At 35.3% G+C, this 24,751-nt stretch overlaps 2 protein-coding genes across 2 annotated transcripts; both read left to right on the plus strand.

Moving 5' to 3' along the window:
• The first annotated feature begins 11,494 nt into the window (after positions 1-11,494).
• On the plus strand, positions 11,495-14,630 carry LOC103939153 (transcription factor bHLH130-like). Its single transcript, XM_018645448.2, has 6 exons — positions 11,495-12,602; positions 13,387-13,490; positions 13,574-13,741; positions 13,910-13,975; positions 14,070-14,138; positions 14,223-14,630. The coding sequence occupies exons 1-6, from the start codon at positions 12,047-12,049 to the stop codon at positions 14,292-14,294; spliced, it is 1,035 nt and encodes a 344-aa protein (XP_018500964.2). The 5' UTR covers positions 11,495-12,046; the 3' UTR covers positions 14,295-14,630.
• A 2,997-nt stretch (positions 14,631-17,627) lies between these two features.
• LOC125470867 (ras-related protein RABA4d) lies at positions 17,628-19,865 on the plus strand. The gene is made up of 2 exons (XM_048570584.1): positions 17,628-18,146; positions 19,127-19,865. Exons 1-2 carry the CDS (start codon positions 17,812-17,814, stop codon positions 19,569-19,571), a joined length of 780 nt encoding a protein of 259 aa, XP_048426541.1. The 5' UTR covers positions 17,628-17,811; the 3' UTR covers positions 19,572-19,865.
• Positions 19,866-24,751: the final 4,886 nt, after the last annotated feature.

Raw genomic sequence — 24,751 nt, forward strand, 5'->3', positions numbered from 1 at the left:
TTTTGACAGGCGCTAGAACATTTACAAAGATATTCTCATAATAAACATAAGGTTCGTGTGGAAGTGCTTTTAAAATGAACAGAAGCGTTTTTAGAAAAAATATTTTTGGGTTCTAAAAACATTTACTTTAAGTGATTTTCTAGGATTTACTTGCATTTGTACTAAGGATTTCAAAATACATTTTCACCAGAAGAACTTTTAACCATTTTAAAAGCACTTTCAAACGAGTTCATAATTTATACACACACATTTTTCTTTTCTTTATAAGAATGTGTGCAGAAAGAATGTATGAAAAATATTTCTCTTCTCCAACGAGGCATTAACTCAGCTACAAGAAGTCATGGTGTTTCACAACTGAATACCAAACTTTCAATGCGTTGAACTTGAGAGCTACTTAAACCAAATTAAAAACGATTGTTGCTAAACCAGCTAGTCACATACAATGTTTAATAATTTATATACTTAACATGTGTTGTCACTCAGTATTATGATTTAGTGGTATTCATTTTCACTTGTAAGTAAGAGATCTTAAGTTTGATTCTTGCCAAAAGCAAATTTAAACCACATATATGGCTAGCCCCAGTATGAAGTTTAGTCCACTTCCCCACCTCTTAGTGTCAAAAATATTGTTTGTTAGGGCAATGATGGCTAAAGTTTGGCAAAAGCGGAGATAATATAAACACAAAATCTAGATAGAGGATGTCACCAAATCTAATGGATTCCCTAAACAGAAATGGCTTTATACATATATATATATATATATATATATATATATATATATATCCTCATTCCTGAACAAGACATGGGAATCACTGAATCAAATGGGTTTTAACTTTTAAGCCATTTTAATTTCTATAGTTCATGCCTCTTTTGGGACTCCCCACCATCCCATTCTCTCCTCCCAGAAGCAGAAACTGAATAAGTGATTTTCTAACCACCACATATGCAAACTCTGCTTAAATTAAAAGCCCTTTTTAATAAGATATTGGCTTTTTCTTGTAAGGTGGGGTGGATCGTTCAGCTTACTTCTGGACACAGATTGGTACAAAATATCTTATAATATAAAAAGAAGGATACTGAAAAATATCTCACTTCTCCACTTCTGCCTTATTTATTTAACCAAAAAAAAAAAAAAATGGAAAACTTAAAAATAATAAAAGTTAGGAAAGAAAATCGGATCAATTAGTTCCATTTAGGCGATCTGATTGTTTTTTTTTTTAAACAAACGATATTATCTATACTAAAAGGCTGAGAAGTAGGCTAAGTCTCACAATAGGTTAGCAATAATATAATTCAAATTCTCGTTTAGAGAGAATAGAACCTAAGACCTCTCACTTACAAGTGAAGAAGAATACTACTAGACTGTAATATTAAATGACATCTAATTCTTGATTTTCAAATATTTGATTACATTTCGAAGAAAAACTTATGCTTTTCTACTTTTTTATAGACACATAACTAACACACGAGGGAAATTTAAGAAGTAAAATGATTTTCTTACTCATATTTTTGTAAAGAATGGAATCAAGAATCAAAATAATTTGAATTCTTATTCTTGTAAATAAACCATAAATTTAAATTATAACACATGATGTGCCAATTTGTTTTTCAAGTATAGAAAAATATAAAGGAGTATTCTCTCTCTTTTTAATCTATATCATTTTTTTTCTTAATTAAATATTTACGATTACATCACTTTAACATCTTATATTATTTTTTTCATAAAAATAGTAAGATAAAAAATAAAATGTGAGACCGAGGAGATAAAAGGGCGAGAATAAAAGGGGAATCCTACTTCGAAAAATTTATGATGTTTTTTGTTGTGTGCTAAAAAGTTGAAAAAGAATAGGGCAGACTTCTTGAAGAAAATGCTGCGTCACGTGGCCTTGTTGCCCTCCACACAAAAGTGCATTTACCCTGTGGCCCCCTCAAGGCGTCGTCTTGCATCTGTCACTATCATTTATTAATTTTTTAATTGACTTTTTTTATTTTTTCTTGGTTCACTTTCTTTACTTTTATTATGATTAAATATCACAGGTAACACGAGAGACAATGGAGAGGGGGACCACAAATAAACTCACAAAAAAGTTTGATGGCGTAATTCAACTTTATATAAGCATAGTTTAGTAAATCGAAGATCTTGATTCCATCCAACAAGGTTTTCATGAAGTGGTCCTTCACAGCATATGATCTAGCTTCTTCTACTTATCTTAATGTTTAATTTTTTTTTTTTTAAATCCATTTTATCTGTTTAATGAAAAGAACGAGAAAGTTACTTTGAACATTGGAATTTTACTCCCAAAAAGTGAGTAGTTTTCAACGTGAATATCACATGATGTTACGAAATAACTAATGTTAGATCATGTGATGATACGAATCAACTGATGAAATGCATTTATTCATTAATAATATATCGTAGGTCTCATAAATATATATATATATATATATATATATCTTAGATCCATGAAGTATCAATTATGTTGTTCATCCACGTTATAATATATAATTACATCACAAAAATGAGTAATTTGCGTTATAATGGGACTGTGGTGTTGCAAATATGGTTTTATAACAAGATGTGCATTTATTTGTTAATATCATACCTTAGGTCTATAAGATATAGCTCTTTCATTCACTCATGTCAAATTCAATAAGAATTTGGTTCATCTGACAAGTACACATCACGGGCATCATGTTTTTCTATGCTTGGTGTTGACATGTATGTAACGATACAAAGTCACATAACTTGACCATTCCACCCAAAAAATTGATTGTTTTAAAATGGCCAAACATAATTATGTCATTATTTCATATCATAAGATGTAGTAACATTACATAAATAATATGAAGGTCATTTTACATGAATAATATGAATGTCATTACACTCGAAATCTATAAAAATATAGTTACATCGTTCATTTACATCATAACATGTAATGATATCATCTGAAAGAACGATAAGTAATTAGACTAAAAAATTCTTCAAAAGAGCAAGCACAAAGAATAACAAGTAGATGTGTAACATACGACTCTTTTCTTGAATATCTATATCTGAACTACCTAAAAAGTTGAAAAATGTAATTTTCATATACTTATTATATCATTGGTGGAATAAGATATATGTAATGTTGCTTGCAATTCTGGGTGGTTAGTCCCTTTTCTAAGCTCTTGGATGTATTCCAATTTACATAGAGTATCCATCTCGATTGATAATTGCCTTTTATTTTTACAATAATTCTTGCTTAATCAATAATCAGAATACGATATATATGACGTGATAATATTCTTGCATTGTTCACGATCCAACTCAAAAAGATTCACAAGGGACAACTTAATAGATATTATATTGAGAATTTCTAACCCAAAAGGAAAATAAAGAGTGAGTTGGAACTTATTGATACTACTAATTAATATTCCAATTTATTGATATCTATTTTAACTTGTAAGTGAGATATTTTAAATTCAACTTATAGATGATGAGTTCGATATCAGTTAATCAAGATTGTCTTATTGTGCGGTCTAACTCATAACCCATTACTAAATGCATTGTTGTGCAAAAAAAATAATGTTAAGGAGATCAAATTTTTAAATAAAATAATATGTCACCACCAATAGGAAATAAACACGTTAATCAATACTTAAGTAATAATCCAATCATCAACATTTACATAATTTAATTTACAAAATTTGGTTTAGAAATTTAATTTCCCTAACATTACTTGTGTAAAAATATTCAGAGGGAAGTTTTCATAGCAGATAATGTTATTCAGTAGGCTTAATATATTTCTAAGATGCTCCCTCTCTTTCTCTCTATCATTATCTTGGTGATTTTTAGCAGAGCCTCTGCTTCCTATATAGCAGTTTAAGAGAAGTTTTAAGGGCTTTCATCGTAAACTCTTGATAGAAAACCACTTGAATTCAAACGCAAAGTTTTACGTACCAAGTATGAATCCATATCGAAAAGCGAAACTAGCAATTAACAATCTAGGAATAACTAAAACTTCACAAAAGTAGAAAGAATAAGTAAAATTCATAGTAAGAGCATCTCCAAACTCTACCACCACCTTTGAGGGCTTATTTAACGACTTCAAAAGAATATTCGAGTCTATAAAAGAATATTGTCTCCAATAAAAGGTCCTTATAGTATAATCTCTAAATGTACGGACTAAACAATATTGTGGAGCCAAAAATAATCACAAGGCGACACATGGATTTTTGGGTAAAAAGGACAAAATTACCCTTGAGGCATACCAAGATTCTTACGCGCTAGCAGTGGGCAATCATCTCTCAACCAAGTCAAAAGTGCCCAAAATAGGTAACAATTCAAAACTTATTTCATCGATCCTCATCAAATCCTCTCCACAAGGTAACTCCTAATCATTCATCTTTTATTATATTAATTAGCTAATCAATTAGGAAATTATTCTATTAATTAGCTAATTAATTGATTTATTATTCAATTGTTCCTAATTAGCTACAAATCATGAACCTCACCCAAAATACCAACCAAGTGGCCGGTCCTCCTCCTCCTAAGGGGCCGGCCACACCCCTATAAATATTATTTCATTCTCTCCAAAACTCAATTCCAATTCTCTTGCTAAATTCTCTAAATCCCTCAAAATTCTAACTTTGGCATTGGAGGTTCTTCGGCCAAAGCCCCCCCCTAATTCATCATGAGGCGCGTGAGGCTCTTGGCCTTGACCTAAGGTGTTATTTGTTTTGTATGTGCAAATTTGTCCAAGGAGGAAGAAAAAAAAAACAAAAACAAAAAACAAAAAACCAAGAATCTGTCTAAACCGTTGGTTTTCCATCGGTTGAAAAAAAAGAAGAAAGAATAAGGTGATGTGGGGTCATGCGTGACGCAACTGTCTAGTGAGTGAAAGAAGCTGATGTGCAACCCACGTGGGTGAGGTTTCTGCCCACTCAAAATCAACCTTGGGCACCACTACGGGGTCCTTATAGAGTCCCCATATGTGAGGATTTTTTGGGGTACTCCAGTGAGTTCTTATACTATAGGAACAACTACCTTGTTGGAAGTCTTATCGTCCTCATATATAGGGACATACGGTGGTAATGACAACTTTGTAGATTCCCATTGGAGATGTTCTAAGAGTGGTTTATGCTTCTGTCGTCATAGAGGAATAAATTCCAACTTCTTATTTTAACAAGAAACAAGATATCTATAATACAGTGAGTCTAGTCATCTCAGCTATAACAAAACTAAGCCACCACAAATTGTCTACTCTTAATTAGGTATTATCATATTGAACTCACAGCTAATTACCGTTTTAGCATCCACATAAGTCATTTATTTAACGTAGACCGAATTTGCTAACTCTATCTAATTTAAGAAACTGATTGCACTACTTATAGCAAAAAATTTCTTCAAAAGAGGAAGCACAAACAATAACAAGTAGATTTGTACTAGACGACTCTTTTACCAAACATAAAAATTTGATCCCCTTATTTGAAATATCTAAAAATTGACGACTCTTTTAGTGAAAATAAAGAATTCGATACCTATATCTAAATTGAAAATGTAATTTTCATATTCATCATATTATTGGTGGAATAAGATATAGGAAATTGTTATTGGCACTTCAAAATTCTCAATCTACACTCCAAACTTTCTATATTTAGAAAGAAAAATACACTTGTGAGGAGTGTAGAATGAGATTTTTAGAGTGCCAATAACACTTCCCAAGGTATATGTAATTGTTTCCAATTCTAGGTGTTTAGTCACTTTTCTAAGCACTTATTGGATATATTCCATTTAGGGTATCCATCTCGATTGATAATTGCCTTTTATTTTTACAATAATTCTTGCTTAATCAATAATCGGAATACGGTATATATGATGTGATAATATTCTTGTATTGGACTCGACTCGACTCAACTCAAAAGGATTCACAAGGGACAACATAATAGATAGAATATTGAGAATTTATAATCTAAAAGGAAAATAAAGAGTCAGATGGAACTTACTATACTGCTACAAAATACTACGGTTTATTGGTATTCATTTTCACTTGTAAGTGAGAAATTTTAGATTCGACTCATAAATGATGAGTTTGATACCAATTAGTTCAGATTAGCCTATTGTGTGGTCTAACTCATAACACCATCACGTAGTACATTGTTGTGTACAAGGTATAAGAAATGCTAAGAAAACTTTCTGAAAAGTGGGACTCTCTAGAAATTCTGTCACCTCATGTTTTTTGTATAATGTTTAACAACATTGGCTTGAGAATTAAGTTTAAATTGTGAAGTGACAGAGAGTCCATAGAGTCCCACTTTGAAAATGTCCCCTTAGCATTTCTCAAAAGATATTCATGGGGAAACTTTTCATAGGAGAGAATGTTATTCATACTAAGAGTGGCTTATGCTTCTGTTGTCATAGAGGAATAAATTCCAACTCTTTATTTAACAAGAAACAAGATATATATATATATATATATATCTATTATACAACGAGCTAAGTCATCTATAACAAAGCTAAGCTACCATAAATTGTCTACTCATAATTAGGTATCATCATTTTTTTTTAGCACATCGATAGTTTTACATTAGGTATCATCGTTTTGAATTCACAACTAATTACCATTTTCGCATTCACATGAGTCATTGAGTTCATGTAGGTTGAGTTTGAGATCTCTGTTTATTTTTAGAAACTAATTGCACTAGATTCATGTACTTAATACAATCTTCTACTAATGGTCATATATAATATTTAGATGTCATTATGGTACATCTAACTGTTAATGAGTGATTTTACCAAGTCAAGTAGAAATGAAGTATCACTTAATACAATAGTTTAATGACACTTATTTTCACTTATAATAAGCGAAAAATCTTATGATCAACAATGTGGAAAGCATTCCAAACTATGAGCATCAAGCTTTGGAATCAGTATATTATATTTTAAGCAAACACCAAGATATAAAACAAGAAAGAAAAAGAAAGAGAGAGCATGCATTTATCAAACAACAGATTTATTTTCGGAAAGGCGGCGTCTGCAATTTTAGAGGCAAAACCCAAAGCCAAAGCCAAAACTGAATACGACGACAAGAACCAGATGCAGCGCGGAATCTGGTGCTCACGGGACTAATGTTCACGTCATAGTTATGGCCCTTTATCCATGCCAAATGCCAAATGCCAAATGCCAAAGCCATCTCTCCCATACCTCACAAACTAACAACCACAAGAGAAGAATCAACCGAATTAAAAATCATTTAACAGTTTAATTAACGTTGTTATTGTATTAGTGATTAATTGAAACATATGGTTCATTAAGTTATTTGTTGGATACCCATTAGATTATTAACTGATATTGAATTTAGTTAATTTGTCTTTAAAGGATTCCTTAGAAAATAGACAATTTGAATCATCGTTCAACAATATAAGATGAGTAGGAGAAAGTCAATATAAGAAGGTTGATAGCATTCGACAATTATTTTTATTAATTGCTATTGTGACGATCCAACCCTAATTTTCTTTGTAATTTCTCCCCGAGTATGTGAATTGTCATTTCTGCCCTTGTTATCAAAGTAATGTGGACGTGATTTCAGTTTTAAATTATTTTCTCGCTATTGTAATTAAACTATATATGCTGTTACGAGTGTACGTTAATTTTATCAGTGTTAGAAACACTATTCCGGATAGATTTTCTGATTTGCTTTTATTGTGGGAAATCTGTAAAAGCCTATCTTTTTACTTCTTTAAAATTTGATCCCTGCCTTATGTTTTTCACCAATCAATTTTCTTCCCTCTTTCTGGCACCCAATCATACTCTCCGTTTCTCTGCCTAATCAGAAACCATCACTTCTCTCTCTCTCTCTCTCTCTCTCTCATCTCATTCTCTCTCAAACCCGTACCTCGCTCTTCTTTGCAACAAAGAAGACCACCACCATTTCTTCATAGATTGAACCTGAAAACCACGTATTTGGACTCCTTTTGTCACCAAGAACTTAACCGTACCCTCAGATCGTGCGTTGGGTGAGTTTTGAGTGGTCAACGCAGAGCAACTCGGAAGCTCCGACTCGGTGGTTTTTGTGTTGACGTGATCGCAGCTGAGTTACAAAGTTTCCAGACTCAAAAAAACTTCTATGCAACTCCTTAAGGGTCCTAGACTAGTTTTGGCGAGTCGTTGGCGTCGAAACAAGCGAATTCAAGAGGTTGACTTTTGGCCGAAGCTATCGAGCTATTTTTAGGCCAATCTTCGACCATTTTTTGACTTTCAAAAGGTATGATTTTGTTCCCCTTGTCACGAGCTTCAAATCCATATAAAAATTGTGAAAAATGGTTAAGAAATGGCAAAGTTACAAAGATTTGAAAACTTTCCAGTTTCCGACAAAAATTCAAGTGGCAGATGGCGGTGTCGGCGGCAGTGGACGGTGAGAGCGACCGGAGAAGAAGGAGAATATTCAGTTGATGAAATATTCTAACAACATCAGGTAACGCCATTAACGTCCTTTACTATTTAATGGAATATTCCATCAATTCTGATGGAATATTCCTCTGTTTCGTCAGTCACCTACAGTGCACGTGCCTGTGCGTGGCCTCACGTGTGGTCGTGGGTTGGACGGCGGGTGAGGGCACATCTGGCCTCTGGCCGGCGAGTGGTTTTTACGTGTAGGTCCGTGACTTCGAGTAGAACATTTTGGTATATTCAAACCTTCCGTTTGAGCAAGTTATGAGACGTTTTTCCTAGTTTTTCATATATGTGTTAGTTAAGTAATTTTTATTAGTTGTTTCACATATAGGGGAGACTTACCCTGAGGACGTATGTGGACAAGCAAGACTAGGGGGCTACGACCCTACGACAAACCAATGAGTGGGCATTTTGTTTTAGTATATTATGTATATACCTCATAGTTTACATAAATGTTTTTAAATGGTTTTATGCATTTATGCCATGAATTATACATTTTTCTAAATGCTATGACATGGGTTGAGTTTTATATTGCATCATGGCATATCCATATGCATATTACCTGCATGTAATTAATGTGAATGGTTTGAAATGCTAATGTGAACGCAGGACGCGCAGGTAAGTCCAGGTAATGTTATGTGATGAATTGAATGGTTGAATCATTATGGCATGCTTACATATAGTTTGCTCATCATTACTACACCCCGGTGTTCATACTCCTGCCCAGGGCTAAGGATAGTCCTTCACGTGTATGTTCACCTCCCGTACCACACGCTCATCTTGGATCTAAGTAGGTGCTAGTCCTGTCGTACAAGTCACATTAGGTGACTCCGACTCATAGGTGACCCGTGCATAGCTCTAGTCTTCACGTGATCGTAGCACTAGAGCAATTATTATTACACCTAATCTTGTCGTACAGGTCACATTAGGTGACTTCGACTCGTGTGTTAGCATATGACTGATGAGCGATAGGTGCAGTCATACATGTCACATTAGGTGACTCCGACTGACATGTTAGTATAGCTTACAGCACATAATCATGTCTATACTGTTGTTGAGAATATCTGCTGTGGCATACTTCTGGACTTACATTGGGCATGCATTTGATTTTCATACTTATATGTAGTATGATATTTTGGAAATTATACTTGTTTTACAACGAGGGGTTAGTATGATTGAAAGATAAATGGATTTTATAAACCCTTATTTTTGTGCCCATTCACCCTTCTGTTTTTCGCCCCTCCAAGTCCTAGTTAGCTGATTTATCTATGTGGTATACGAGGAACAGTTGGTGGTTCTGACATATCTCCATCTTAACGTAGGAACTTATCTCTAGTTGTGTAATAAGTACTTCTCTCGTTCGACTACTTTACCCTTATGTTATCTATGCTTTGAATATTTGTAGTTATGGGTTGTAACCACTACTGCATACTCACTGAATTAGTTTAATTAAGTTCTAATTTCGGTTTTAATTTATGCACTATTTTCTTACATCACTTTCACTTTTGGCTACGTCATCTTCACGTGACGGCCAACACGTCTTGATTCCTATCGGGGTGTGTCAGCCATATTAGCCAAGCACACACATTGACTGATTTTAGGATTTCCCATGCAAGAATCTATGGTCATTAAGCATATGATAAAACTTAACTATCTCGTGACATATGATTTTTTTTTTCTCTTATAAAGTGTAATAGCATGGATTGAGCTTTAAAATAATTAAACTGTACATGGTCAGAAATATAAACCAGTTCTTTTTACACAAACGAGTGAATGAAACGATATTCTCTAAGCTATTTTTTACATCTGGTTAATTAATTCACCTTATAACAAAAGTACGCACTATCCTATTCTAGCAAAGGTCTTTGATCTATATCAGCAAAGGTCTTTGATCTATATCACGAGTTTAGTCTTCGTCTCTGAATGATCTACTAATAGATTCTCTCATATCTGAATATGTCGTTTGTTGCACTAGTAGTCATTTACATTAACTTCGTAATTTTTGTTAAGTTGAGGGATAAAATAGGAATTTCATCCAAAAACATGAAAATAATTTTTTTAAAGAGAGATTGGGCTCCTCAAGGATTGAGGATTGAGGATTGAGGAGGAATTTCTCCTTAAAATACCTCGTGATATGTTCACAAAACTTTGTACTTATGATCAGACTCCTTAATGATTGACTAAATATCTTAGTTTTAGTTGATTTTTTTGCAGGGGTGATTTTCATATAATGATTTATAATATGAACGATTCGATAATAAGCATGAAATTTTGGGAATCTCATGAGGCATTTTGAGGAGGAACTTATCTTTAACCTTAATGAGCCATCCTTTTCTCTTTTTTAAATAACTTAGATATTTTTTTTTTTTGGCATGAAAAGACCACTATACACTCATGCAACGCATAGTTAAGTTAAAAAATGAGGAAAACTAATACGAGAGTTCATGGACAAAAATTAAACAAGGGGTAGAATTCAAGGTTATTGGCTACCACACACAACCTAAAAAAATAAGTATTGTGAACCTGTGTAAATGTCTGTTTGAAGATAAATTAATCCAGCACACTACGGCCTGGTTTGGTACTGAGGTGATTGTGAAAAAAGCTGGTATCAAAAAAAGCTGGGAGCTGTTTTTGTGTTTGGTAAACATTCAGCTTCAGCTTTTTTTCACAGTTTTGGGTGAAAAAAAGCCAAAAACAAGAAGCTGCAAAACCTAGCTTTGAAAAACTGGCTTTTTTTCACATCTGTTTTACATAAAAGTTTACCAAATACTATAATACTGCTTTTTTTTTTTCAAAAGCACTTTTACAAAAAAGTTTACCAAACACTCTGCTGCTTTATTTCACAGCTGCTTATTTTCACAGCACAGCAGAAGCAGCTTTTTTTCAAAGCACAGCAATACCAAACCAGCCCTACATCTCTCCTTCTGCGTATCAAATTTACTTTTGTCCTTTAATATATTTTTCTTTGTGAATTGGACGTGTATCAATAAAAAATGAGCGTATAAATTACTGTTGCATTCTTCAAAATGAAAACTAAAAGATATGTAAAAACAAAAGGGAGGAGGAAAACCCACAAATAGTAAGTACTAAAGTACAAATCTACTAAAAGAGGCAACAAAAGCAAATGTCAGGTGGAGAGATCAGATATTGATAGCACTCTGTACTTTTCCATTGGCCGCACTCGTACCACAGACCAGAAGACGAAGCAACAAGCTCTCTCTCCCTCTCTCCTCAGCTTAATATCTTCCTTGCTTTCAGTGCTTTGAAAAGCTAATTTGAGGCTTGCACTCAATCTCTCTCTCTCGCCCCAACAATACCTGCAAGTCTGCATCTTTTTCTCTCCACTTCCATTGCAATACAGACCTCAAGGTTCCATTTAATTACGGGGTCCCTGTTTATCTTCTACTTCTAGCTACTTTCTCTCTCTCTGTTGCAGTGGCTTACGGTTTGGTCAAGCTTAGCTTTTTTCCCTCCGGTTGCTTCTTCCACAAGATCTTATCCCACTCTGCTTAAAAACAAAGCTAAAAAATTTTCTCTGAGAAAGTGAAAGAAAAAAGAAGAACAATTCTCAGAATTTTCCAGGAAAAGTTACGTGAGCACTGAGAGCAGCAGCGTATGTATAATGGTCCTCCAGCATCAAATTCTACCTTGACCTCATTAATTCAAATTTCCACTGTAGCAAGCAGTGCACCGCCATTCATGGATTCAAATACCCACCAACACAATTCTGGGTTGCTCAGATTTCGCTCTGCTCCGCGCTCCCTCCTCGCCAATTTCGCCGACGGCGGCGATTTGGGGCTTCACAGTAAAAACCCAATTGAGGGTTCTTCGGAGTCCGAGAGATTGGTCTCCAGATTCGCGAATTACAGCCATACCAACGACTCGGATTCCTGGCCGTCGAGTTTTCAAGAATTTGACGACAAATCCGTGGTGACATCAACGAAGGCGGCGGTGTCAGCGATCCGGATGAACTCACAGGGAGGGTATTCTGGGCTGCTGCCCCCTCATTATCCGAGGCAGAGCTCGTTTAATGGCGGATATGGGTTGGCGGGTTCCGGTCCAATGGAGCGTCATCACACTCCGGCCAACAAGTCAGTTCATTCAAATTCAAATCTTGTTAGACAAAGTAGTTCCCCTGCTGGGCTTTTCTCCAACACCTCTCTTCAAAATGGTATTGTGTTTTCTTCCGTCTTTCATTAGCTTATGACTTTTTTAATCTGAGCGATATCGTAATCTAATCTAATCTAAACTACGAGTAGATATATTAAAACTCGGGTATTCGAAGGTGATTATCATTTTTTAGTTTCTGAATACTTTGACCGTTGAAGCTGCATTCATTTTTTTTACCATATCATTGTATGATTCCTATTGTTCGCATCGTAGATTCGATATCCGAGTATGTTAGTTTTGGAGATTTTTATTTTGGTTTTTGGTAGTAGATAAGACAGACATTGATTTGAGAAGCACATTTGCAATTTGGTTACCAAAAAGAGAATGAGTTCCTCTCTCTCTCTCTCTCTCTCTCTCTCTAGATAGTTGTAAACTAATTACTATTTATAGGCTATTTGTAATAATGGGGAGTGTGGAAGTTTGAGTTTGGTCAGTCAAACAAACTTGTTCTGAAAATGTTTGCTTTCGTCTATGGATGTGTAGGATTTGATTGGTATTGAAAAGTTAGATGGGAATCTATGGGGTGTTTGATTTTCTAACTTCATACTTAGTTGGAAAGAGCACCGCGAAATATAATATGTTGCGGAGGAGCGAATTAAGCTAGATATTGTGTTTTCTTACTGAGGAAATCTGAAATTGATCCGGATTAACAGCTGATAGATTCGGATTAGAAGGCTAGATATATTATTATCTTCCAGTAAATTGCAGATGATGTTGCCACTAAAAAGTTACAATGCATGGTACTAATGGAGATTGCAGCGCTGATCCTCGATTTTATGTTACAGGATTCCCATTTGGAACTTGGAATGACTCATCGAATTTTCCAGAGAATTTAGGTGGCATGAGAAGAGACCAAGATCATGATGGGAAATTATTTTCGGTTGATCAGGTACTTAATTGGTGTATGTTGTTTGAATTTCCTCAAATTTTTGTTGCATATTTAACTCATTCTGAAGAAACTTTCATGGTTAGAACGGAGAGCTTGAAAACCGGTTTCATGTATTGTCCCATCACCTGAGTTTACCAAAAACTTCAGCCGAAATTGCCATGGAAAAGTTCTTGCAACTTCAAGATTCTGTACCTTGCAAAGTTAGAGCAAAGAGAGGTTGTGCCACTCATCCTCGAAGCATTGCCGAAAGAGTAAATATTTTCCTTTATCTGTAGCCAGCCAGCTAAAATTTGTTGTTAGTCAGCACATTTGTTCCTCATACATTTAATTAGTACATCCACCATGAAACTTCATTGTGGTTTTTCCGTTTTAGTCTTTTGCTCGAACATAGATGACGCTAAGGGGTAGTTTGTTTACAGGTGAGAAGAACACGGATCAGTGAACGAATGAGGAAACTACAAGACCTCGTCCCGAACATGGACAAGGTAGAATGTCACATAAGCATTTTAGCCTCGAATCAATTCTCTAATAATTGTGTTCGGAAACTCATGATATTCAACTTTTTCAAATTCCTGGCAGCAAACCAACACGGCAGACATGCTCGATTTGGCAGTTGATTATATTAAAGATCTTCAGAAACAGTTCAAGGTACCAAACAAGTTAAATCGAGAAATATTGCACTGTGGAAAAAGCATCATCAGTTGTTACTCACAAAAGTTTATTATTTTGCAGACGCTTAGCGATGTTAGAGCAAACTGCAAGTGCTTAAACATGCAGAAGCCGGTGTCGAATCAGGTCGTTTGACGTGCTTTTCTGTATAAGATCATCAGGAAAGTGATGGGGGAAGTGGGTTGAAAGTTTGAAGCCACATAATATATTCTCTTTTATGCAGTGAAGTTCAACTAGAAATTATATCCAAAAAGAACTCCAAAGCAATAGGTAGAAGGAGCTGTTTAGATAATGTAGTTTTTGATGGGGTGTGATGTAGAAGGTTGGTAGAATTTCCACCACAAACCTGGAGGGGACCAGGTCTTGTAACCTAAACGAGCAGCTTGAGTTCTTATCACATAATTAATATGTGAAATAAACATAACAAGAATGTACAGGACATGTTCGAATAATGAAATCCTTTGATTTCAATTTTTCTGTTTGCATATCATTTTATGTAAGTCATTTCGCACTCCCCTTTTTTCCATGCATTTCACTTCTTTTTCTTGCTTGTGGATCAAACGAGAATTACGGAACTGAAACAATAAGATGAGTACATGAAGAAAAAGCGGGAACATGAAATCAATATTTGTTTTGTTAGTTAAGTTAGACATTTCGTTATGTGAAATCAATATTCAATTAAATATCAAACTCGTTATGTTGCTTAAACTCATTACATTGTTTCTTATTGTATATCTTACATAAATATAGACAATTAAATATTAAACTCGTTATGTCGCTCACAAATATATACTGATGTTGCATTTAATATGAGATTTGCCACAATAAGCTATCGAACTTATGAAAAAATATATGTTGTTTTTGCATCCAGAACAACTATAAATATGTGATTTTCTGTAATTAAGGAAATTTCAGATCATTGTGATGAGATGAATAATGAAATAACTTACAAAATTCTGGAAGTTGACGTAACTTAAATTACTGGTGCATGTCTCTTTATTTGGTTACAGACTTCTTTTGCCTTTTTATACTGAGCCTTATCCTGTTTTGAAAAGGACTTTATAGGACTTGAAGAGTTTGCTTGTCCTTATTTGGAAGAGACAAAGGAACAGTTATGTTTGCCGGAACTTAAGAAGGTAATGACTCTGCTCTCGATCGGCTCGTTTGGTGCTTAGAGCTGTATACTCCATTATATTCAACCAATGTTAAGGGGGGACGGGTTTTCGAATTTTATTCGATTGAAAGTAGAAGGTTGATTATTTATGAAAAAAAAACTTATTTTTCTCGATCATGTCATCTTATTAGGATAACTTATAAATTTAGAAAGTTTTTCGCATTTATAATGTTGAGATATTGAATCTGATCAGTCATCCAATGTAATAGACATCAAAAGTGATCATAGTTCTAAGAATTAATTTCATAAGTAGAACATACTACTAGATTGCCCACCTTGCAATTTGTTGAGCATGGACTTTACCCGATAAAGGGGGTCGCGAGCCCTGTGAGGGAAATGTAATTTATGTTGGAAGATGTTGATTTCTATTTTTCCCAAATTTGGAATCTTATTATATTATGAAAAATACATGACTACCAATACATGACTACCCAAGCTTTTAAAAAAGTCCTCCTAAAAAAAATTTGTGTTCGATTCACGATATTTTGAGCTTATGATCAGAACCGTGTATATTATAATTCAATATGTAAAGATTATTTTAGTAAACATAATAAAATATGAGACAGTTTAGTCATCGAATTGTATAAAAACATAATGTTAAATCAGTAAAAGTATTATAAGTCGTCAATCTATTTGCTACACTTATTGACTAAATGACCGATTATTATATAAATCAAGTATAAAAGATTATGAAGAGGACTTCTTTTAAAACTTTGAGTTTCCAAATATTGTTTATAAATTATGCTTTTCCTTTAGTCTTTTGAGGAAAGGAAAACTTGTAGTGTTTTTTTTTTGGGAAAATTTGAAATAGGTCCAATTTTATAACCTACCTTTTGAAATAGGTCCAATTTTTAGTGATTTTGGACTTTTGAAATAGATCCAATTTTTAGTTACTTTGGACTCATTTCAAAAAATCCCTTTTTTTTTTAGTAAACTAGAAATAGCATTTCAAGGCAAAAGTCAACAAAGTATAATAAAGCAAATATACACAAAAGGTCCAATTACATGAAAATCACAAAACAAAAATATATGGACCCCAAAGAAAAAAAAGACAGGGCTCAGAACACACTTTGAAACCCAAAAATAGAAACACACCAAAACAAACCTATCCTCCTGCTACCAACGATGCCGCCAGAACAGTGCCTCCCAACCACCGCTAGCCAACATCCCCAACGGTTGCTACAAATCAGCTCCCCAGAAGTGAAGAAGAGGGGGATTATGGCATCCTGCAACGAACACCCCTTAATTGCATCCACGGAAAGAAGCAAGCCAATAGGAATAGGTGACCCATTACTGATAGAGTCAATGAAGGCAAACAAAGTGAAGGTGTTGGTGCAAACACCCAGCCGCAGCTTTACACACGTTCCAAAAGCACCAAAACAAAGCATAGTGAAGAGAAGTGTATGTAGATCGGATTTGGTGTAGAAACGATGAAGTATGGAGCAAAATAGGAAGATGATTGAAGAAAAGGGGAGAATCGAAATGAGAAGGATTGATGAAAAACATGGACATGGATGGACGCAAGGAGTGGAGGAGAAAGGGATTTGATGTGGGGGTTTAGAAAGATGAAATGAATTTGAAAGACAACAACAATCGAGATGGCAATCAGGTGGACAATGAAGCAAATGGAACCGGAAAGAATGAAAAAAGAAAAAAGAGAGAACAAGGGTGGAATGCTACCGAACCTGGCAACGGCTAGCCCCGGCAACTACAACAAGGTTTGACAAGAAGAGAGAACACTCACACAACGGTGAGAAGAACTCTCACGAAGAGAGAAGAACAGGAAAACTTGTAGTTAGATTGACAAATGAGAAGAAATATTATGTAACTCAATCATGTTTTTCGATTGCAATATCTAGAAGAGAATCGAACTTTGTACATTTTACTAATCCTAACCTCTTACACCAGCTGTGCTACCAATAAAGCACTCGAAGAATCTATGTTGACAATAAAAAGTTTACTGAACTAACGACCTAGATCCAGCCACTTGTACCGAAACTATTGTACCAGCAAGTGTTAAACTCTTCTCATAGTGGGGAGATTTTTCAGTATGACCGTCACATGAGACGGTACACCACGTGTCTCTATATAAATGGTGTGATATGTGTGTTAAAAGGTTAATAACTTAAAAATTAAAATTTTCCACCACTTACATTAAAACACGTGGTGTATCATCTGTGTCCCATGACAACTAAAAATTTCTCCCCATGATGAACTTAAAAAACCGTTAATGGGACCCGCACTAGCCGATGGTTTCCCCGCCTCTTCCTCCTCACTTCCTCTCTTTCTTCCACAAATGATAATACCACCAATGTCCACCCTCCAACAAACTCTCCTCTTCCTCTCAAACCCTAATTTTACCACAATTCCCATTCTCTCCCCCTCTCTTTCTCTAATTTTCCCAACCTACCCCAACCCCTGCTGCTGCAGCCAGCACAAGCTTTTCATTTGCAAGTGGATCCAATAAAATGTACCCACATGAATGATCTGAAAAATTTACCATCATCAATTCATGTAATTTTATTATTTTATGTTCCAAACTGTGGGGTTGAGAATCAATCGGTTGGGAGCCCGGTTGTGGCTAGGATGTCGAATTTATACGGAGATTATAACCAGAAGATTGATTATGTGTTCAAAGTGGTGTTGATTGGAGATTCGGCGGTGGGGAAAACACAGCTGCTCGCGCGATTTGCTAGAAATGAATTCAGTGTGGACTCGAAAGCCACGATAGGGGTCGAATTTCAAACGAAAACACTTGTTCTCGATCAGAAAACCGTCAAGGCGCAGATTTGGGACACGGCTGGCCAAGAAAGGTGCGACATTGCATGCCTTAATGATCAATATTTTTGTTATAGCTACAAGATCTTTTTTTTTTTGAAATTTAGATGTTGATGGGAAAATTATAATGGGATTATTTTCTACCAATCATAATGCATGCTCATTTCTAGGTTTTTGGATTTTTTGTTCAATGGCAACCTTAAATTTTCTTAAACAAAATTACGATTGACCAAAAAAATGCAAGGCAGTGTGTGATGATCGAAAAATTTGTAAAAATTTGGTCTAGCCCTTGGTCTGAAAAATATGAATACTTTGTGAGTTAAAAAAAATTAAAGATATAGAATGATTCTTTAGGCACAGTGCAGGGATGTAAGTTAAACTCATCTCGCTGCAATGTTGGGAAATTCGAAACCTAGTCTGAGACAGATATTATGCCCTAAAGAGTATTAGTGAAATGGGCGAATACAAATTTATATGTATAGATTTAGAGGTTTGTAAGTAACCCTTGGTTCATACGTTTCCTTTATCAAGTCTTCGATTTTATGCATTATATGTTCAAAAATGCAAGTTGCACACTTGTTCTTTGTTGGGACTCTATTAACCCACTATGTGTGGATGGAATGATCACTGAGTTAGATCTCATTGTTTGCTTATCTAGGATTGGTTTCTTGTTATTATCAGGTGTGACTGTATTTCGATGTAGATGTTAATACGAAACATATTTATGCTTATCTCTTATGAAGGGGGATCACTTAAATGACAACTGCAAATGGATATATCCATACCTTATGATTGTGTGGAAGTTATGAAATTCATGACAGATGAAGCTGCATTCACAATGAAAGGGATGAGAACTTGAAAAGGAAATAAAACTTTGACGCTCTTGTTTTTTTGGTTTCTTTAATATAGTGTTGATTTCCATTTGAAGATATAGTTTGTGCTCATTTCCTTGGGAGTTTGATTTTACTTGCAATGTCATACCCTCCTAAACTCATCCCCTCTAGTCCCTCTTCAGGTACAGAGCAGTCACGAGCGCATATTACCGAGGTGCAGTAGGAGCAATGTTGGTTTATGACATGACCAAGCGTCAATCGTTTGATCACATGGCTAGGTGGTTGGAGGAATTGAGGGGGCATGCCGATAAGAACATCGTTATAATGCTCATCGGCAACAAATGTGACTTGGGGAGTCTTCGAGCAGTGCCAACTGAGGATGCACAGGAGTTTGCTCAAAGAGAAAACCTATTTTTTATGGAAACATCCGCTCTTGAAGCCACCAACGTTGAAACTGCGTTTTTGATGATCCTAAGGGAGATATACCGGATAATGAGCAAGAAGACACTTGCTGCCAGTGACCTAGATGGCGGAGAATCAGGTCTCCTAAAAGGAACAGCAATTATTGTTCCCGGTCCAGATGGGGATGGTTCTAGGAAGGGTGGGTGCTGCTTCTCCTCCACTTAATTTTTTTGAACTTCATTTTCTCTTTTCAATTTATCGTGAGGGAAATATGTTTCGTTTGGGCTCCTCCATCCATTTCATCAAAGCTTATACTTTGTCGGAAAGGAGATTGTAGGTAATGTATGGCAGTGTTTGATTGTATTGAACAGGTGAGGAACCTACAAGCCTAATTTCCAGAAAACAGCCTCCAATTGTCTCTGGAATTGGAAATCTGTTTCTTCTATTTAGAATTAATATAGGAACTTTTGTACAAAATTTCTCAGAATTAAAGTTTGGTTTGGATTTGGTCGCTTTCAAGGGCAGAATTCAAGCATTTATCTTTTATGTTTTCTTGCATTTTCATATGAGAAGAGCTTTAAGGTTTAGGAGGAGCTTCTCCTCAAAATACTTATTGGCCTATTCACAGAACTTCATGTTTATAATCGAAACAGTCCATATTATATATCTTAGCAAACAGATAGATGATTCATGATGCTTTTACCAAATCCGTTTATCTATTTTATACAGTTTGATGACTAAATGGCTTAGTTTTATTGATTTGTTGTAGAGATGATCTTTGTAGAGTGATTTATAATATGAATCGTTCCAATCATAAGCAAGAAATTCTATGAATAGTCATGAAAGTATTTTAAGGAGTTCCTCCTCAATGCTTGAGGAGCCAAGTCTCCCCTCTGTGCATGTGCCCTGAAAGCATAAACAATCAGAAAGATGAGTATCAAAATCGACAAATGCAGAAATACAGACAAGTCACCGAATAAATCTCTATTTGTTAGAATGCGAAGGCCGCAAAACCATTACAAATCATAATGCTTCTGTCGACTCGAATGAGTGAAACGATACATATGCACTGAGCAAGGTCTGCTTCAGAACCCTTCTCTCAAATAAGTCAAATCATTGTTCATTCTGCTGACAAACATTATGCATCTATTGATTCTATTCCTTTCTAGATGGTATTCAAAATCGAACAAAGCATCAGTATCTATTTTTAAAAGCATCGCTTTCGAGTCTAGTGAGTATGCGTCGCCTTCGAGTTGAGTGAGCGTGCATTGTGTTTGAGTCAGATAGGCTCAGTTCAACCTTTTTACCGTTCGTGTTTTAAAAAAGAGGTTAGCAAAATCAGTGTTTATAATGGAGCATATGAATAAAGTTTTCGAATTCAAATCTTCAGCGTGAAATTTGGAGATCGTATCAAAGTCAGACATGTATAAATTTAGAGACAAATCACGGCTGATGAAGACAATCAAGGTTGAGTAGAACCGTAACAGACAACTATGAACAGCTTACACTCAGTTCATTGTTAGAGGTCCCTGACTAAACACAGAAACTTTTTCCTTTACTTTCTTCCCGTGCTTTTGTCTTTATTTCTCCTTCCAGATGTAGCCTTTCATACTGTAGCTTGTTCTCTCTTGTTATAAAATGTTTTCAATTTCCTCACTCAAAGTTATTTTTTAATTTCTCGTGTCTGGCAATTTACCATAGTTTTTATTTTCTCACGCTTGGATTAATTTATTTTCTCGCATCTTGCAATTTATTTCAATGCAAATTTACTTTCTCGCATTTTATTTTTTAGCAATTAGAGTATTGTAATTTAATTACTTATCAATTTGGTTCATTCGACCAGTTTGTTTGGGTTGATGCGATTCACCTTCTCATACATCTTATCTTATCACATCAACAACTAAATTCGTTCACTCAACTTTCACAAACAACACCCATTCTAAGGTCCTGGCACCTAAGGCATGAAGAACCTTAGACCAAGACAGGTTCTTTCATTGGTCACAATCGTTTGAAAACAGTCAAACAAATCGCAACCAAAATCACCAACAACTTCTCTTTACTCACTTGACTTTAGGCCACAGGTTAGCGCACCTGCAACATAAACGAGGAGGAGTAAGGCCATCTCCAACCGAAGGGGTTATGTTTAGCCTCCGTCTAGATTATAGTCCTGCAATAAATTATTTTTTAATGAATAGTGTCAAACCATATTTATCTACCATCTCCAACCAAAGGAGGCTATTTTTTAGCCCTCTTAATAATTTACTATTTTAACTTTGTTCTTTAATTTATTGGTTAATTGAATTAAACTACCTTATTAAAATAAGGTTTCTGGACATATTTTGAGTCCCACTTGTCGCTAAATGAATAAGCCCTAGATTTCTTATCATTATATAATCTCAATAATTTTTTTGGATAAAATTTCGAGTGACACGTGTTGCTAAAGTGAGTAACTCTCCATATTTATTATCTTTACGTAATCTTAAAGATCACAATTTAATTGAAATACATTAATTCAACTTAGACATTAACCAAAGATCACAATTTGGACATTATCTTGCATGTTAACTAGGGGTGGAATTTTTTCCCGAAAATCCTGAACTGTCTCAAACTCGTTCCAAAATTTGACTGAAAAATGCCTGAACCAAATTTCTCAAAAAATTCGGTACCCGAAATCAAACCGATCCTGAAAGTTTCGGCTTGAGATTTAGCCACATCTTTGAAATGTTAGGTAATCCCGAACCAAATATTATATATATTTATTTTTAATTTATAATTAGAAATTACTTGGATCGTTAGATTGGTTAAGATCTAATCCAACCGTCCATTGTGAGTTAGGTCTTTTGTATTCCTCTCACTTCCTCATACTCTCTCTCAGTTGCTCACTCTCACTCTCTCGAAAAACTAGTTCGAACGTTGCTCCAGCCACTCCTCCATCGAGTCACGCCGCTCCTCCGTCCACTTCAACAGTGCTCATTCGGCCACACACACAAAGACGCAGGAAGACACGAATTCGACACCAATCGAGTCCCAAAATCCAGGTTTCTGATTTTCACTGGGCTTTTGTTCTTTAGGGTTTAGGGTCAAATTTCATGTTGATTAACTTGATTTCTAAGTATTTTGTTGAATGTGTGAGAGTTTGAGGATTGTGGGTTTTAGATTAGGGTGGGTGTAGTGCATGACCTGCATGCCTTTGGGAGGATGGGTGCACGAATTTGTAGAATAAAATTATAGGGGATGGGGAAATAGGACCTGCACGAATTATAGGGGGTTTTAGATTAGGGTGGGTGCAGTGCAAGACCTGCAAGCCTTTGGAAGGTTGGGGTCACGGGTGCACGAAGTTGTGGGTTCATCGGATTAGGCTCAAATTAAGATTAGGGTGGGTGGGTGCACGAATTTGTAGAATAAAAGTATAGAGGATAGTGGAAAACTGGAAATAGGACCTGCATGAATTGTAACGGGATGGGTGGGCTGCAATTTTAAGAGTCCCGCACGAATTATAGGGGATGGTAGAAATAAGACCTGCAATTGTAGGGAATGGTGGAAATAGGATCTGTAATCAATGTTTGATCATGTTTTTGTGTTTGATTATGTTTATGTTTTTGTGAATGAATCAGTGAAATTGCAGTGTTTGATTATATTTATGTGAATGAATGAATTATATGTTTAATCATTGCTCAGTGATTAATATATGCTCAATTTCTCATTGCTCAGTAATTAACATATGCTCAATTGTTCAATAGCTCAGTGATTAATATATGCTCAATTGCTCATTGCTCAGTGATTAATATGAATATGAGATATACGAATATTAAATATATGATGAACTGTGGTTGTGATATATTATTGTGCATTGTTAGGATGGACGGGTCTAGTAATGGTAGCTAATCATAATCTACTAGTACACCTAGGATCTCGGTTTTAGTAAAACGAAAGCTACAATACATTCGAACGGATTACTATGAAGATTATTATGATGATGATCCGGATATGGATACTGATATAGGGTTAGAAGAAATAGATGAAGAAATAGAGGAAGAAGAAGGTGAGGATAGTGTTGAATTAGACATACGGCAGATGCCTTCGGTGGCCACATTAGCAAGTAGGGTGGGTCAACGGAAAAAAAAGTAAGGTGGGCCACATTAGAGCTTCCCTAACACCTAGAACGGTTGAGGCTTTGGTATGTACAAGTGATTAGCTAAGGGGGAATGAAATGTCCTTCTACAAGAAGCCTACAATTGACGACCTCATGTTCTACGAAGAACTTGAAGACTTGGAGAAGGGCAAATGAAGTATTTGATTTCATGTTTTTATTTTCTTAGTATTCATTATTTATAGTTTTATAATTTATACATTCACTTTCTAAATATATTTTGTGTTTTATTGGTTTTATTGTTTTAGAGTTGCCTAATTTGGGAAGTGAGAAGAATCCCACACAAAGTGAAATGCCACCTCTTCCACCACCTTAAGTTCAACGCCGCCCATCACTACCTCCGCAACCACCCATTTCATGAGTATCTACACCAAGAGGAAAGAGGATTCAATTATCAATAAGAGGAAGGGGTCCACCATCTACGACAAGGGGTCATTCATTAACAAAGGGAAGGGGCCGAAGAGGCGAAAGTGGATGAACTTACTTAAGCGTCATTTTGGTTGCATGCACTTTTTTGCTTATAAACTATGTTTTGCTTTTGGTTTGTAACTTAATCTAAATTCTTTCGGAAGTTTGGCTTGTAAAACTTAACTTATTTAATTTTGATTGCATGCACTTTAAATTAACTAGTTTGGTAGACAATTGTGAACTTAAGCTTAACTTGTTAGTTGTTGCTTCATATGAAAATTGAAATTGTGAGATGAGATTGTGGTGAACTTTGATTTAATTGAATTCAGGTGATTGTGAAACAGGTGGGCTTCCGGTAGGGGGTTGCAAGCCTGCAATTGTGAATTTTTTTTTTCCTGAAAAAAAGGGTGGGCTCACTGTTTAAAGAGCTTAAAATTGCAAAAAGTTTAAAAAGCCCAACATTTTGGGCTTCAAGGCCCACTCCTGAAGTGACCCGAAATCCAGAAACAGTTTTGGGTATCCCGAATTTCAGGAATTGCATATTTTGGTTAGGTTTTGGGATATAAAATCTCATCTCGAAATGTTTTGAGTTGGGATTTGGGTTGGGGGTTTTGGTTCGGGATCCCGACCCGAACCAGCCCTAATGTTAACCAACTTAGACATTAATTCAAATATCACAATTTAATTGAAATACAACTTCTTAAATTTAAAGACTACAACAACTTAAATATTAAAGAGTACACAACTTAAATATTAAAACTACAACAACTTAAATTTAAAGACTACAACAACATAAATATTAAAGACTATAACTAATTATAATAATGATCTTCATCCGCCATTGTTG

Source organism: the organism of the source record quoted next, unplaced genomic scaffold, assembly GCF_019419815.1.
Source record: "Pyrus x bretschneideri cultivar Hongxiangsu unplaced genomic scaffold, Pyrus_bretschneideri_v1 Contig53, whole genome shotgun sequence".
Lineage (NCBI taxonomy): Eukaryota > Viridiplantae > Streptophyta > Magnoliopsida > Rosales > Rosaceae > Pyrus > Pyrus x bretschneideri.